At 38.8% G+C, this 12,377-nt stretch overlaps 2 protein-coding genes across 4 annotated transcripts; both read right to left on the bottom strand.

Moving 5' to 3' along the window:
- Positions 1 to 44: 44 nt before the first annotated feature.
- On the bottom strand, positions 45 to 5,993 carry LOC4325028 (CMP-sialic acid transporter 3-like). Of its 3 annotated transcripts, none has more exons than NM_001428174.1 (16): positions 5,797 to 5,993; positions 5,443 to 5,659; positions 4,610 to 4,726; positions 4,327 to 4,383; positions 3,916 to 3,993; positions 3,736 to 3,780; positions 3,402 to 3,461; positions 3,062 to 3,184; positions 2,406 to 2,483; positions 2,208 to 2,277; positions 1,614 to 1,721; positions 1,238 to 1,371; positions 1,086 to 1,156; positions 901 to 949; positions 742 to 826; positions 45 to 627 (listed from the first exon to the last, which is right to left on the bottom strand). In NM_001428174.1, the coding sequence occupies exons 2-15, from the start codon at positions 5,608 to 5,610 to the stop codon at positions 776 to 778; spliced, it is 1,209 nt and encodes a 402-aa protein (NP_001415103.1). In that variant the 5' UTR covers positions 5,611 to 5,659; positions 5,797 to 5,993; the 3' UTR covers positions 45 to 627; positions 742 to 775. The 3 variants fall into 3 exon arrangements, with proteins under 3 accessions (NP_001415103.1, NP_001415102.1, XP_066166320.1); NM_001428173.1 differs by having other exon boundaries at positions 761 to 826; XM_066310223.1 differs by having other exon boundaries at positions 131 to 627; positions 733 to 826; positions 5,797 to 5,940.
- Positions 5,994 to 8,601: 2,608 nt separating this feature from the next.
- On the bottom strand, positions 8,602 to 11,482 carry LOC4325113 (uncharacterized). The gene is made up of 2 exons (XM_015766037.3): positions 11,073 to 11,482; positions 8,602 to 9,349 (listed from the first exon to the last, which is right to left on the bottom strand). Exons 1-2 carry the CDS (start codon positions 11,470 to 11,472, stop codon positions 9,270 to 9,272), a joined length of 480 nt encoding a protein of 159 aa, XP_015621523.1. The 5' UTR covers positions 11,473 to 11,482; the 3' UTR covers positions 8,602 to 9,269.
- Between the last annotated feature and the right edge of the window lie 895 nt (positions 11,483 to 12,377).

Raw genomic sequence — 12,377 nt, 5'->3', positions numbered from 1 at the left:
AAATCACCCGGCAAAAAGATTTAAATTCAAATCTAAATATTTTTAAGTTAAATGTTTTAATATTAAAAATTTGTACGTATAAACTTTTCTGGTCCGCGCTCGAACGCTTGCCCTTTACACCCAGGCAGGATGCTCGAAAAACACATTTAATCCATCCATAAAGGACGAGCCTTTCTCAGCAAATCAGTCGGCTCTTGTCATGCAACAACTGTACAGTAAGTACAGCACGGAACAGCATCTGTTTAAATTACTATGCAAGACTTGCAAGGGAACATATTGCTGCTGCTATCTACAAAACCAACACAAACGAATGGAATGGATGAATGCTGCTTCGATTCAAGCTTTGTAAGTGTGATCTCATCACACGCAACAACGCTGAAGGTATCCTTCATCCCCCCGCTACTCTATATCAGTAAACTCACACGATTCGGTTGCGCCACTGAATTAGATATGCAGAGGTGTTCTTGCCACAGTTAACTCAAAATGGCGAACATTAGGTCAAAAAGAAGGCTATGAACACCATTATAAGCTTTCAACTCTCTACTTCTCTAATGAGGACTGTGTTGGTAAGATGTATGCTGCTTCTCCTTGGTGTGGAACCAAGCTGAATTGTATCAGTTGGCAGCTCTGTCAGAAATGTGAGCTAGTTAGGAGAGACGTAACTAAATCAAAGGATAGAATGAGATTAAGATTATACTGGACTTTCTTCGCAAAAAAAAAAAGAGATTATACTGGAATTACACTGTGCCAAGAAGAAAACCTCAGGAATAGAGGATCAAACAGGAAGAAGTGGCTGCCTCTCATCAGTACCGTGCCTGTGTTTAGCCTGCATTGTATAGATCCAATGATTTGTATCCAAAGAAAAACAGGGGCAGTTTTGAATTTGATGTGAATAGTTACCTCAGTAGCAATAGAATCAGACACGTTGACGACTACAGATTCCTTCGATCTGAGGAACAAGGCATCCATCAAACCAAATATATTACTAGACAATCATGGAAATAGCAAATGGATTTCTACTGATGATAGACCACGGCATGGAAAAGTGACAAACTACAATGTTCTATAGTGTTAAGAATCCAAACCTGTGCTCATGAGCATCACCCATCTCAATTTTACTGCTCGGAACTTCATCCTTAATTTGGTTCGAGAGATACTGAAACAAAAACACCAGAAACATGTAAAATCACTGAAAGAGTCAGTACTAATTGACTAGACAGGAAAAAAGAAAGGTTACCTGATGCATAGATATAATTACTATTGATATTGCAAGAACAAAATTTATGGTCAGAGTATGACCAAACAACACAGCAGATGCTACTCCAGTAAAGATTGTGGCGATTGTTGATGAGTACTTCTTCAATATTGTATCTGCAGTCAGCATTAATGTGTTTTAAATGAACTGCAGTACAATTACCAAAACTGGCATATTAAAACAAAAACTCATAAAAGCAGAATTAGCTTATCCATGTAGGTGAGATCTTAAGACATAATCACAGCTTTGCATACTAACTTTACCAAAAAAAACTGGTCAACTGCATCCAGAACATGTACAAAAACAGACTTCAAGGATATTAAAAAGTACCATTTTAAGAGTCAAAGGGAAAACGTACCTGCATATTTGAAGAAAAATGACGATAATATGCCCTGAGCGGCATTGTTGCAAATAAGAAACATTGTGGCCTTTGAATGCCCTTCCAGAATATTAAAGCTACTAGGACCTGGACGAAATTACATAATAAGTGATCTTTATAGCACCGAGTAATGCATGACACAAAAGAAAAGTGCATAGCTATAGTGGCATCGTAGAAGTCAAATGGTTGATACATATGTACAAGAGGACATTTCAGAGAAAACACAGTTAAGGTACAAGATTTCGTTGCGCATATTGTCATCCTAAAAGCATAGTTGATTGAATAATTGTGACAAAATGGAAAGCAAGAAGAAAGAGATTCCATTAATTAAACTATTGAAGCACTTTATTATGATCTATTAAATTGTAGCCATACCGAGGTGTAAAGAACTAAAGATATATATCACAAAATGACTGAATTAACCAAATAAGTACCCTATCAAAATCCAAGCAGGCATAGGGCTAGTAATTAAAAGTAAAGTTATTGACAGCAGATCACAACACATAATTTGGAAACTATAATATGCAAAAAAAATGCATTTCTTATCATGAGATATAAATTCTCAACAATTACCTTGGATGATGGCAGTGATCACAAGCCCTAGGAAATTAAATATTGCACCATATCCATACAGAAATAAGTTCTGTAAACATGATATGACAGTCATGACCCTTGAAAAACAATAGCTTTAGGAGATACAGGCTGATAGTTTAGTACATTATCATTGAGTAGCACATGGTGACTGCAGGATAAGTATGCATATGGTCATACCTGAAGATATATACTGGTATCAAACTGGCTTTTCAGAGCCTTTTCATTGTAAACTGAAGCCAATGCAGGAACTGTTACCTGATTGCAGAAAATGTTAGCATGGAACATTAGATTGTGTTGGCTATTTCTGTTATATAGGAAAAAAATTGAGCAATCAAATGAAATTAAGCTTGTTTCCAATGTGAAGTATTCAAAAGCAATAATGTAATCCCATGTGCTGAGAACTACTGTAGCTATTTTACTCTGTCAGTTTACCACAAGTTCTTAATCCTACCATGCTACATATTTTTAACTATATGTGAATCAATAAAATGCAAAACACTGGTTCAAAGCACAACATATAAGAGTTCAAGCATTGTATCAATAACCCAAATGTCTGCTCGTCTATAACTATATGCAGATAAAGAGCAGGCCAGATATAGCATCATTGTATCGTAATCTACGGACTACCAGAAAGCCTTGCTTGAGCTGGGCATGAAAATGAACTCTGAAAACTAAAAGTTAACCTACCTTCCCAAATTACACAGAAGATACATTAGTCTAGTCTAAACCTACATGTTAAATAGAGTAGCACACCATGCACTAATCAGATATAAGAGGATGAAAAGAGGTACAAGAAAAACGAATGAACAAATGAACCAATAGACAGAACTTACGAAAAATAATGTGTATAGGTAGGCACCAGCAGCAACAGGAAGACCAAGTGTACTAGAACCTTCAGGCAGTGATTTGAGCTGATTAACCGATATACCAATCAACAAAAGAGCAAGGGCTTCCCACTGTCAACACGCCATAGTATGATGTCAATTACATAAAGTTTGTGGTGTTGCAAAAATATTTATTAAGAGTTAGATATTAATAGATAGATGTAAAGAAAAACAGGAAGCCAATCGGCTTAAATAAAAAACCACATTTGGACCACCTCTACTTTTAAATCCTGAAAAAAAAGCTCAAAACTGATTAACATGACAAATGATAATTAAAAACCAAACCTACCTGAATTGTGGAGAAACGCCTCCTCATTATCACCTTTAGGAGCACAGCAATCACCAGAACCTACAGAACAAATGTGTGATGACCAATACAATCAAAACGTAATTCACATGTTGCCAAACTCCAAAGAAATGATGAAAATCAACTAGAAAAATCACAAGGTTGGGAGTTGGGACTATTAGGAGCTTAATAGCTTTTCTGAAAACAACATGGACAAGTGTGTGCGTGTGCACGTACATACATGTGTGGGAGGTGGGTGAATGCACCAACGTTGATGCTATGTAGCTACTACGACAGTAAGATAATCTTTGAAAAAAAAAAAGAGGGTATAACATACCTTGAGATTACCCAACATTTTCACTGTTGCAGGATTAAAATATAGCTGCACAAGACAGGATCAATGGTTAGAAGAGCTGCATCAGATTGAAGGTAGGCAAAAGAAAGATCTCACAGATTGGTTCAAAGAAAGTCAAGTTCCCACACGGTCTGTAATTAAGAGGTCTTTATGATCCTATACCTGCATTACAAACTTCATGTAATTGTTGATAGCATAGAAAAGAGCAGGAACTGCAAGAAGAACATTGTTGCGAGCAGCCTGCCAAGTGAAGAAGAATAATTATGATGGCAGAAAAAAATCACTAACTTCTTGCAACAAATGGGAGCATATGGCCAGTAAGAAGTAACACATGATTAAAAGATAGCTTTCTATGTAAGTTTTAATGCTTTCTGCCAAATGACAAGTTGCCCCATAATGTATTCGCGTGCGGTTTATACTGTTAGGCAATGAGGATTGACTACCTCTCTTCAAAATAAATAGTGAGTACTTCAACTGTGGGGTTTGCAAGAGAAATCAATATTTGAGATTTAGACCAGGCAAGGAATCACCTGATCCAATCAGTAAGCATGGCATACTTGATGGTTATATTACCTGCATGAATGTTGAAACTGTGAGAAATGGCTTCTCTCCCACCTTTAGGCGCCTGGCCTGCAAAGGGCAGAAACCGATTTGACTAGGATATCCAAGAATTAATAGAAACAGAATTCTTTAGTAATCAAGGTTGCAATGAAGTTCTAAGACATGAAAAACAATCAATATTCCACTTGCTTAGCAGTACATGAAGAAAATGCATCTTGCAGTCACCAATAAACAAGTATAGGAAACAACCGTATAAACAAATACGCTTAATGGAACAATAGAAGGTTTTACATACCTGGATGCATAGCATGATGATGGCAAATATAATTTTTGTAATCTCTGTCAAGAAGTTTACACTAACTGGGCTAAATTTGAACTTCCCATCCACTTTACACATGTACACCAATATAGGCTGCAGAAAAAGAGGTAGAGATGCGTCAGGCAACATAAGAGTTCATAAAGTGGCAACAGAGTAATGACTTAGCAAACATTTCTATGGATGTGCTCAGATGGCTAAATAACTCAGCAACAAGTTGTGTTTCAACAGAATGTTCCAAAGTTTAAGATCTCTAGAGATATCTAATAAGCAATGAAAATGATGGAATGATAATGACAGTAGTAACTAGACATTCATTCTTTTCCTAGCAGCTAGTATGTGTATCTAGACATTAACATTAGCTCAGGAAAGAATACAAGTCATCAAAACCCCAAATAACTACTGCTTGTTCACGTACACAGATCAATGAAACCGATCATGGTGTGATGTGATAATACATAACACTAGACATTTACATGACGCTCATTTTACCAGACATCAGCACAGTTTAATAACATTAACACATTCATAGAAAAAGTAGTCACAGACTCATGGCTAATTAGTAAGTTTTTGTTTAGCATGAACTGTAGCTAAACAAATGCAACAGAGGCACAAACTTTGGTACCATTACAGTTTCACTGAGCAGCAAGCTACTAATCCTAAATCTAAATCCTCTCAATTCATTATCTCACGCAATCCACCAAAACCAATTCAGTCCGCGCGCAACACCTGGCGGCGATTCGGGACCAGGCACGCTGATCAGACCACCAAAACCCAGTGCAGGAAGGGGGGGGGGGTGAAGCATTATCCACCTGTAGGCCGGCGAGGACGCAGTCGCCGGAGACGAGGAGGACGTTGAGCGCGCGCTGCCTCGACGACACGGAGCTCCGGTGGATGTCGTACGCCTTCGACACCGCCGCCGCCGCCATCGGCACCTGCACCTTCGCGTGGCACACTCTGCATTCCACCTCCCCGCTCATCTCCCCCACCGCCGCCTCCCCCAAAACCCTACGATTCCGATCTCTCCCGCTACAAATCACCCAAAAACATCAGCAAAATTCACCAAAAAAATCGAGAAAAAAAACAAAACAAAATAAAATAAAATCAGAACCCGCCCTGGCCGGGACGAACTAGGGTGGGGGGAAAGGGAGGCGAGGCGAGAGAACCTATCCTCTGGAGGCCACCATGGGAGGGAGCTCGTTGCTGGGCCGAGGTGGGAGGAGGCGATCGCGATTCGAAGATTCTAGAAGGCGCGAGTCGGCGAGGTGGGGGGAGACACGGGGAGCGGAGGCCCGGAGAGGGAGAGGAGTGGGAAAAAAAATTATGTAAATATAAAATAAATAATTATTCGGAGGAATATCCCACGAGAACGAAAGGGGAAGGGACTTTTATGTGAGGTTCGTGTGTTTCTAAAATGGACCCTTGAATTTTACTGATTTTCAAAATGGTCCTCGTAGCATTTTTTTTTCTCCTTTTTTTTGGGTGAGGTTTTTGCTGATTTGGGATGGAATCAAAACCCAGGATATGTGTGATATCCAAGTGTCAGTAGAGACTTTCGGTTTAGAGGGAATGTTTAATGGCTAGTGCTAATAGATGAGTATTAGCTGTTGTAAGGTCTTGTTTTGTCGAGTGCTGGTGGATGATGGATGAAATTCAGTTTATGTCAATTGTTGGATGTTATAAATGAATGAATTAGATGTTAGAGAGTTAAGAGTTTGTTTTGTAAAGTTTTGAAGAAATGGTTATGAAGAAAGTTGTCAAAGAGATAATAAACTTTTAGGCCTTGTTTGAATAATGGGTTAGGGAAATGTTTTTTCACCCACCAAAAAGCATCTTTAAATCCTAACCATTTATTCTTACTCTTCCATTTAATCCTAACATTTCATTCATTTCCCTATCTCAATCTCACCCCTTATTTCCCATTGTCCAAATATACCCGTAGGAGCTTAGGAAGTAGCCATGATAATAAAAAAAAATATCTTAAGCTGAAAAGGATGAAATTTAAAAAGCACTAAGTGGTGAAGAGGATTTTGATGCTACACCATATTCGCCATGATTACACCATTAGGCATATCATCTTTCTATAAGGTGGATAATTAGTATATCCTCATGGAATGTTGGAAATATATAATTTACGTTTTTCTAATGTGGGCACCAAGCAATTACCAAACAGACAATATTGTACGAATGTGTTATACTATAGTGCATTACCATATATGCATTACAGCATAAAATTCATTAGCTGGGTCGAAATACAAATCTGTAAATTGATTTTTTTTAAAAAAAATATTAATGCGATCCTTTTTCGGAAGGAGAGTTTGTTCGACCCATCCAGCATAAAAAAATCAAATAAGCAGGAATGCAAAGGTCTAAACTGACAATTGCCACGGCCCTTTCTGCTTGTTCACCGGTCACCACCATGGACGAGACTTGCTGAGAGAATCGCCGATAGAGACGACAAAGTGGAGACCTCCCAGACATGGAGACCTAACATTCCGAAACTGCCACCTATCCTCCTCAATCAATTCACAGAAAACGGGGGGTACTACCGGTATTTCGCCACTGCACAGGTGCAGTCATACCGAACAGGTAGGCAGGATTAAACTCAACCCGTTTCATGCAGTTGTGAGTTTTTATATCTAACGTTTGATCATCTGTCTTATTTAAAAAATTTATGAAAAGTTTAAAAATAATAAATTACTCATAAAATATTATTTATGTTTTATCATTTAATAAATATAAAAATATTAAATATAAAAAAATAAATAAAATAGATAGTTAAATGTTAGACAGAAATTCACAACTGAATAGGATAGGGGAGTATAGAGTATACACGACGCTTGGGGATGCGTAATCCAGAGTCAAGGCTCCACATGGAAGCTTCGGAAATCATCGGGACCCATGCGCGCGCCACGTGTCCCTGCTACCAGCACTGGCGACTCCTCACCGACAAAAAAACGAGAGCCTCTTCCCCCTCTGTACAGTTGTGAATACAGTGGTTTTCTGTAAAACTGCACAGGAAATGCTATTGAATCTTACAACTACAGCAAAAAGGAGATCTTACATTGGAACTTTGTTGTTCTTTTTTATAAAAATAAAACTTAGTAGTAGATTAATGTTGGTTGGTTGCTTGGTCTGTTTGGGCAGATATTTTAATTCCTAAATTTAATCTTAAGAGTTGAGTACGAAGCCAACTTAGCCTGAGTTCGGTAGAACAGGTTGGGAACTAATCTCCTCCGCACGGAAAACGGAGCGGTCTATTAACGCGTGACTAATTAAGTATTTGTTATTTTTTCAAAAATGGATTAATTTGATTTTTTTAAGCAACTTTCGTATAGAATTTTTTTGTAAAAAAACACACCGTTTAGCAGTTTGAAAAACGTGCGCGCGGAAAACGAGGGAGACGGGTTGAGAAAAGGTGGACCCAAACACAGCCATAGAGCAACCAGAATCTACCGTCACCTTTTTAGTTCAATTTGTGATAACACTTCAGCATATTACAGTTCTTTTTTTTTAGCTGAAACTGTTTGGAGAGGTGGAAGTTGGAATTCTGCAAAACAAGCCCTTAGGTCCTGTTTGGCTCATGGGATAGGGAAATCATTTTCCACCCACTAAAAGACATCTTTAAATCTTAACCATTCATTCTCCATCTTCCATTTAATCCTAACCCTCATTTCCCAATCTCAATCCCACCCCACATTTCCCATTATAGTTTGTGGCTTACCCAATTTTTGCTAGAGTTTTGAGGGTAGTTCTGAAATTACCAAAATTTTAATAAGATTGTGTTCGTACTGATATGTGTTTGGTTTGTTGTCTTGCCAAATTTTTATAATGTTAAAAATGACAATAAAGTGAACACACCGTGAATCTGACAATAAACTGGATATAAGCTCTGAATTGCTAATAGTAGGATCTGAATTGGATAATTTGTGGATCCAACAAGTTCATGCAACAGTGTTATCCCAGCAGCATAATCCAATCAAATCTTTTACCAGTCTCAAACTGAAAGCATTGAGAATGGGGATACAGGCATACAAGTTCAGTAGCATCACATGGTAGTACTACACAATATCAGCAGCTACAGTTTATTGTTAGACTGCATGGATAAATCATTTTTCGGAGCATACTATCTGCAAACTTTGCAGTATAGCAGAATCTTCTACTTCAAAGCAAATGAAAATTAAACAGAATATCAGAACAAAGCCATACTGAAACTGATCCACCCATGGATCAGCCAAACCCCCGCCCCACCCGGTACAGTACAGCAATTGGTGCTCCTAAAGATCATGACAAGAGCAAAAACTAGCAGGTCTCGCAGTTGCAAACCCTGCACCATGCAGAGACCTCCATGAGGAATGACAAGCTTCTGATGCCTTCAGAAAAGCTCGGACCACGGATCACCTTGAGTTTTCTTGCTGTTCCGTGGGGTGACCAGTCTCCCCTTTGAAGTTTTGCGAAATAACTGATCGATCGTGTTGCCTCGATAACACGAGGCATAAGCACCTCATCAGTGTATTTGCTCACCTGACCTCAAAACCATATAAGTGAAATTCTTCAACTTCAACCACCTTCATTTCCTCCCGTCAGTAGGATAGACATTATGAGATGAACCAGCAGACAGCCAACCACCAGTCCACCACTAACTGCAGAGTTTCACAGTGCATGCCACTGCCTGAGCCCAATACTTCAGTCTAGCCTTCACTTCCTTTGGGTCATCACCTATAAGAATTCAGAACCTATTGATCAGCAAAGAACAGTATGGCTTTCATAGAGTAGATACTATTATAGTTTGCCACACACATCTCAATATCAAACATCTCGATTAAACGGACAGTACATCTAATAGCTACAGAGAACATGCTTAGGTACTGTTTATTTTAGAAATAAAATTTTACATTCTTGATAGGAAGAATAGAATTTCTTCAAATTTGTTTTTGAGAGAAGAAACATGTGTTGGAAAGGAGAGAAGCATAATTTCCTGTGGGGCTACTCTTGCTTTGCTTGCTTGTGAAGACTGTTTTGCAGAAGACAGTTCGCACTTACTAAGAAAAGAGACATCATGAACAAAGCAAATCTGTCTTTTATCTTGAGTGCTCTACCTGAGAATGTAAGCATTTTTTCCTTCATTTCCTATGCTAAAACTTCCATTATCCCTTTCCTGTATGTGTATCAATTCAGAGAACCGTAACTTTCTAAAAAAAATTTTAGAGAACCATTGAATTTACAACAACCAAAAGGTTGGCACAATTTGCAGTCTTGAGTGTCTAACATCCTCATTTCTTTATGAAACAAAGCAAAAGCAAGCGAATCTGATTCTCTCCGCCTAAACAACTTGTGCTGTATGTGGTACAAGATGCAAGCGTCATCAAGACAACAGAAATCCTAACTCCACTCTCCCCCACCAGAGAGAGAGAGAGAGAGAGAGAGAGAGAGAGAGAGAGAGAGAGAGAGAGAATGATTGAATCAATATCCTAAGAATAAGGGTTGAATACAGGATACAACAATTGGTATTAACTGTGCACGAGAAAGTTGGCAAATTTTCAGCGGATTTCCTTAAAGAGCTACAACAAGCTGGTATCCAAAACATATATCCAGCTGGAATTGCTGTTATAAGTTTGTTATAATTATTACAACTGTGCATCAGTTGAATAGAGCAAACCATCAATTCATATGCACAGGGCAATCAAAATCGAAATTAGGCATCCAGTAATCTCCAACAAAATCCAGGGTGTTCAATATAGCCTGTAAACTGGGCATCGATTGTCTGCAAGCATGTTGCTTGAAGCCTACTCCATTCCGTTATGAATATCTCATATCTTTTATTCATTGCGAGCATCAGATTTCAGGATGTTTATTCATTGTTAGTGCCATCCTATAGCAAAGCCACTTGTTAAAAAAAACAGTGGTGTAATCTACACAGGATTCAACGAGCAATCTAATGGAGAAACCCACCTGATATAATATTGCAAACATACTCTCATCCTACCTGGGTAGAACATAGGATAATCAATTCTTTCACGATCAACTAAGTCTATACTACTTCGCTACACATATCTCAATATCAAACATCTCACACTTCAAATGGACCAAAAAATCCAAGAGATGCACTTGATAGTGCATTGGCAACGGGTGTGTGGTTTCAACCCAAGTTCCCGTGTTCAATTCTCGACACGCTGACAATTTGTTCTTAAAAAATGTTTGGAGGGACGTCTCTCCCTTCAAATCTCGTTTTTCTTTTTTGGACCCAAAAATCCAAACCCTGCATCTGACATCCCAAAAATTCACCTCTAAACCTCTCAAATCATACAGCTCCAACAAAACAACAGAAAAAATCGATCACACACCTTCACAACCAAGAAGTAATCAAGTATATATTCACACAATCCCAAACCTAGAACATTATCAGAATCAAAATCTGCACGGGGGGAGGGGAAAGCTTTACCGGGGCCAGAGATTCTCCAGTTGGGGAGCGGCGGCGTGGCGGGCGACTCCGGCTCCTGCCCGGGCGCCCTCTGCTCGTCGAGGAACCTCCGCGTCATGGAGTAGCAGAGCTCCAGCGCCGGGAGCGTCCCGCACAGCTCGGGGATCTCGTGGTAGGCGAACCCGAACCCGAGGTCGAGGCAGCCCTTGAGCTCCTCCAGGTCCTCCTCCGTCAGGCTCCTCGTCCTCCCCACCGCCCCTCCCCCTCCGCCGCCGCTCCCGGACGCCGCCGCCGCCTCGAGCATCACGAAGCTGCTCCGCCGCCGCTGCTGCTGCCGCCCGCCGGACTTGGCGGCAGCCGTGGCGGGGAGCTGCGGCTGCGAGGAGAAGTAGGCGGCGGTGGTGGTGGAGATGGCCGCCATTTTTTGCTCCGATGCTCTGCCTGATCAGGGGGGGCTATTTATAAAGAGGTAAAAAAAATATTTCCTGGTTAAAAAAATTGCTTTAATTAGGTGACATTTTTTTTTTGGATTAGTTTTAGGTGAGTGCTAATTTAGCAAGGATTTCTTTTTTGGAGTGTGTTTGTTGTGTTTTATTTAAGCTGGCTCTATTTTAGTCATGCATCCCTAATTGCAGTTATCTGTCTCTACAGTAAAGAGCAGAAGTTGTTTTATTTTTCTCATGTTGGTATAAATAATTGTATCATTTTACTTTAACTGCTTAGTTATAAAGGAAAAAAAAACTTCGGTATAAGCATATTACCTGGTACCTGGATGCTCCCACCGTGCACAAATATAACGGATTTTTGGATTGTTCAACACAATTTAAGCTTAAGTTGAAATTGCTTTGATGTCACTAATTAAGATTTTACTTGATTGTAAAATTATGATGTCTAGCGAAGTAGCGATGCAACTACCAGTGAGCAATAATAGTGGAATTTATAATCCTAATTTTCGTAGATAATTTTTAAATCATAAAATGCCCAATATTTGTATTTGTGAAGTAGAGATCACTTGATAGTGTAGTGGTGAGGATGTGTGGTTTTAACCTGAGATCTTATGTTTGATACTCAACATGCTCATAATTTCTTCTTTTAAAAATTTAGAAAATTTTCTCCCTCTAAATTATTGTTTTTAATTTGTGAACTGTATATATATATATATATATATATATATATATATATATATATATATATATATATATATATATATATATATATATATATATATATATATATATATATATCACAGTTGATATGTGCATTTTGGGATATTAAGAAAAGATAATAATCCTAGTACTAAATCTATATGCATTCAGTGCACGTAGA

Source organism: Oryza sativa, chromosome 1, assembly GCF_034140825.1.
Source record: "Oryza sativa Japonica Group chromosome 1, ASM3414082v1".
Taxonomy (NCBI): Eukaryota; Viridiplantae; Streptophyta; class Magnoliopsida; order Poales; family Poaceae; genus Oryza; species Oryza sativa.
Note: the sequence above shows the minus strand (reverse complement) of the source record. Positions and strands in the feature narration are given on the sequence as shown.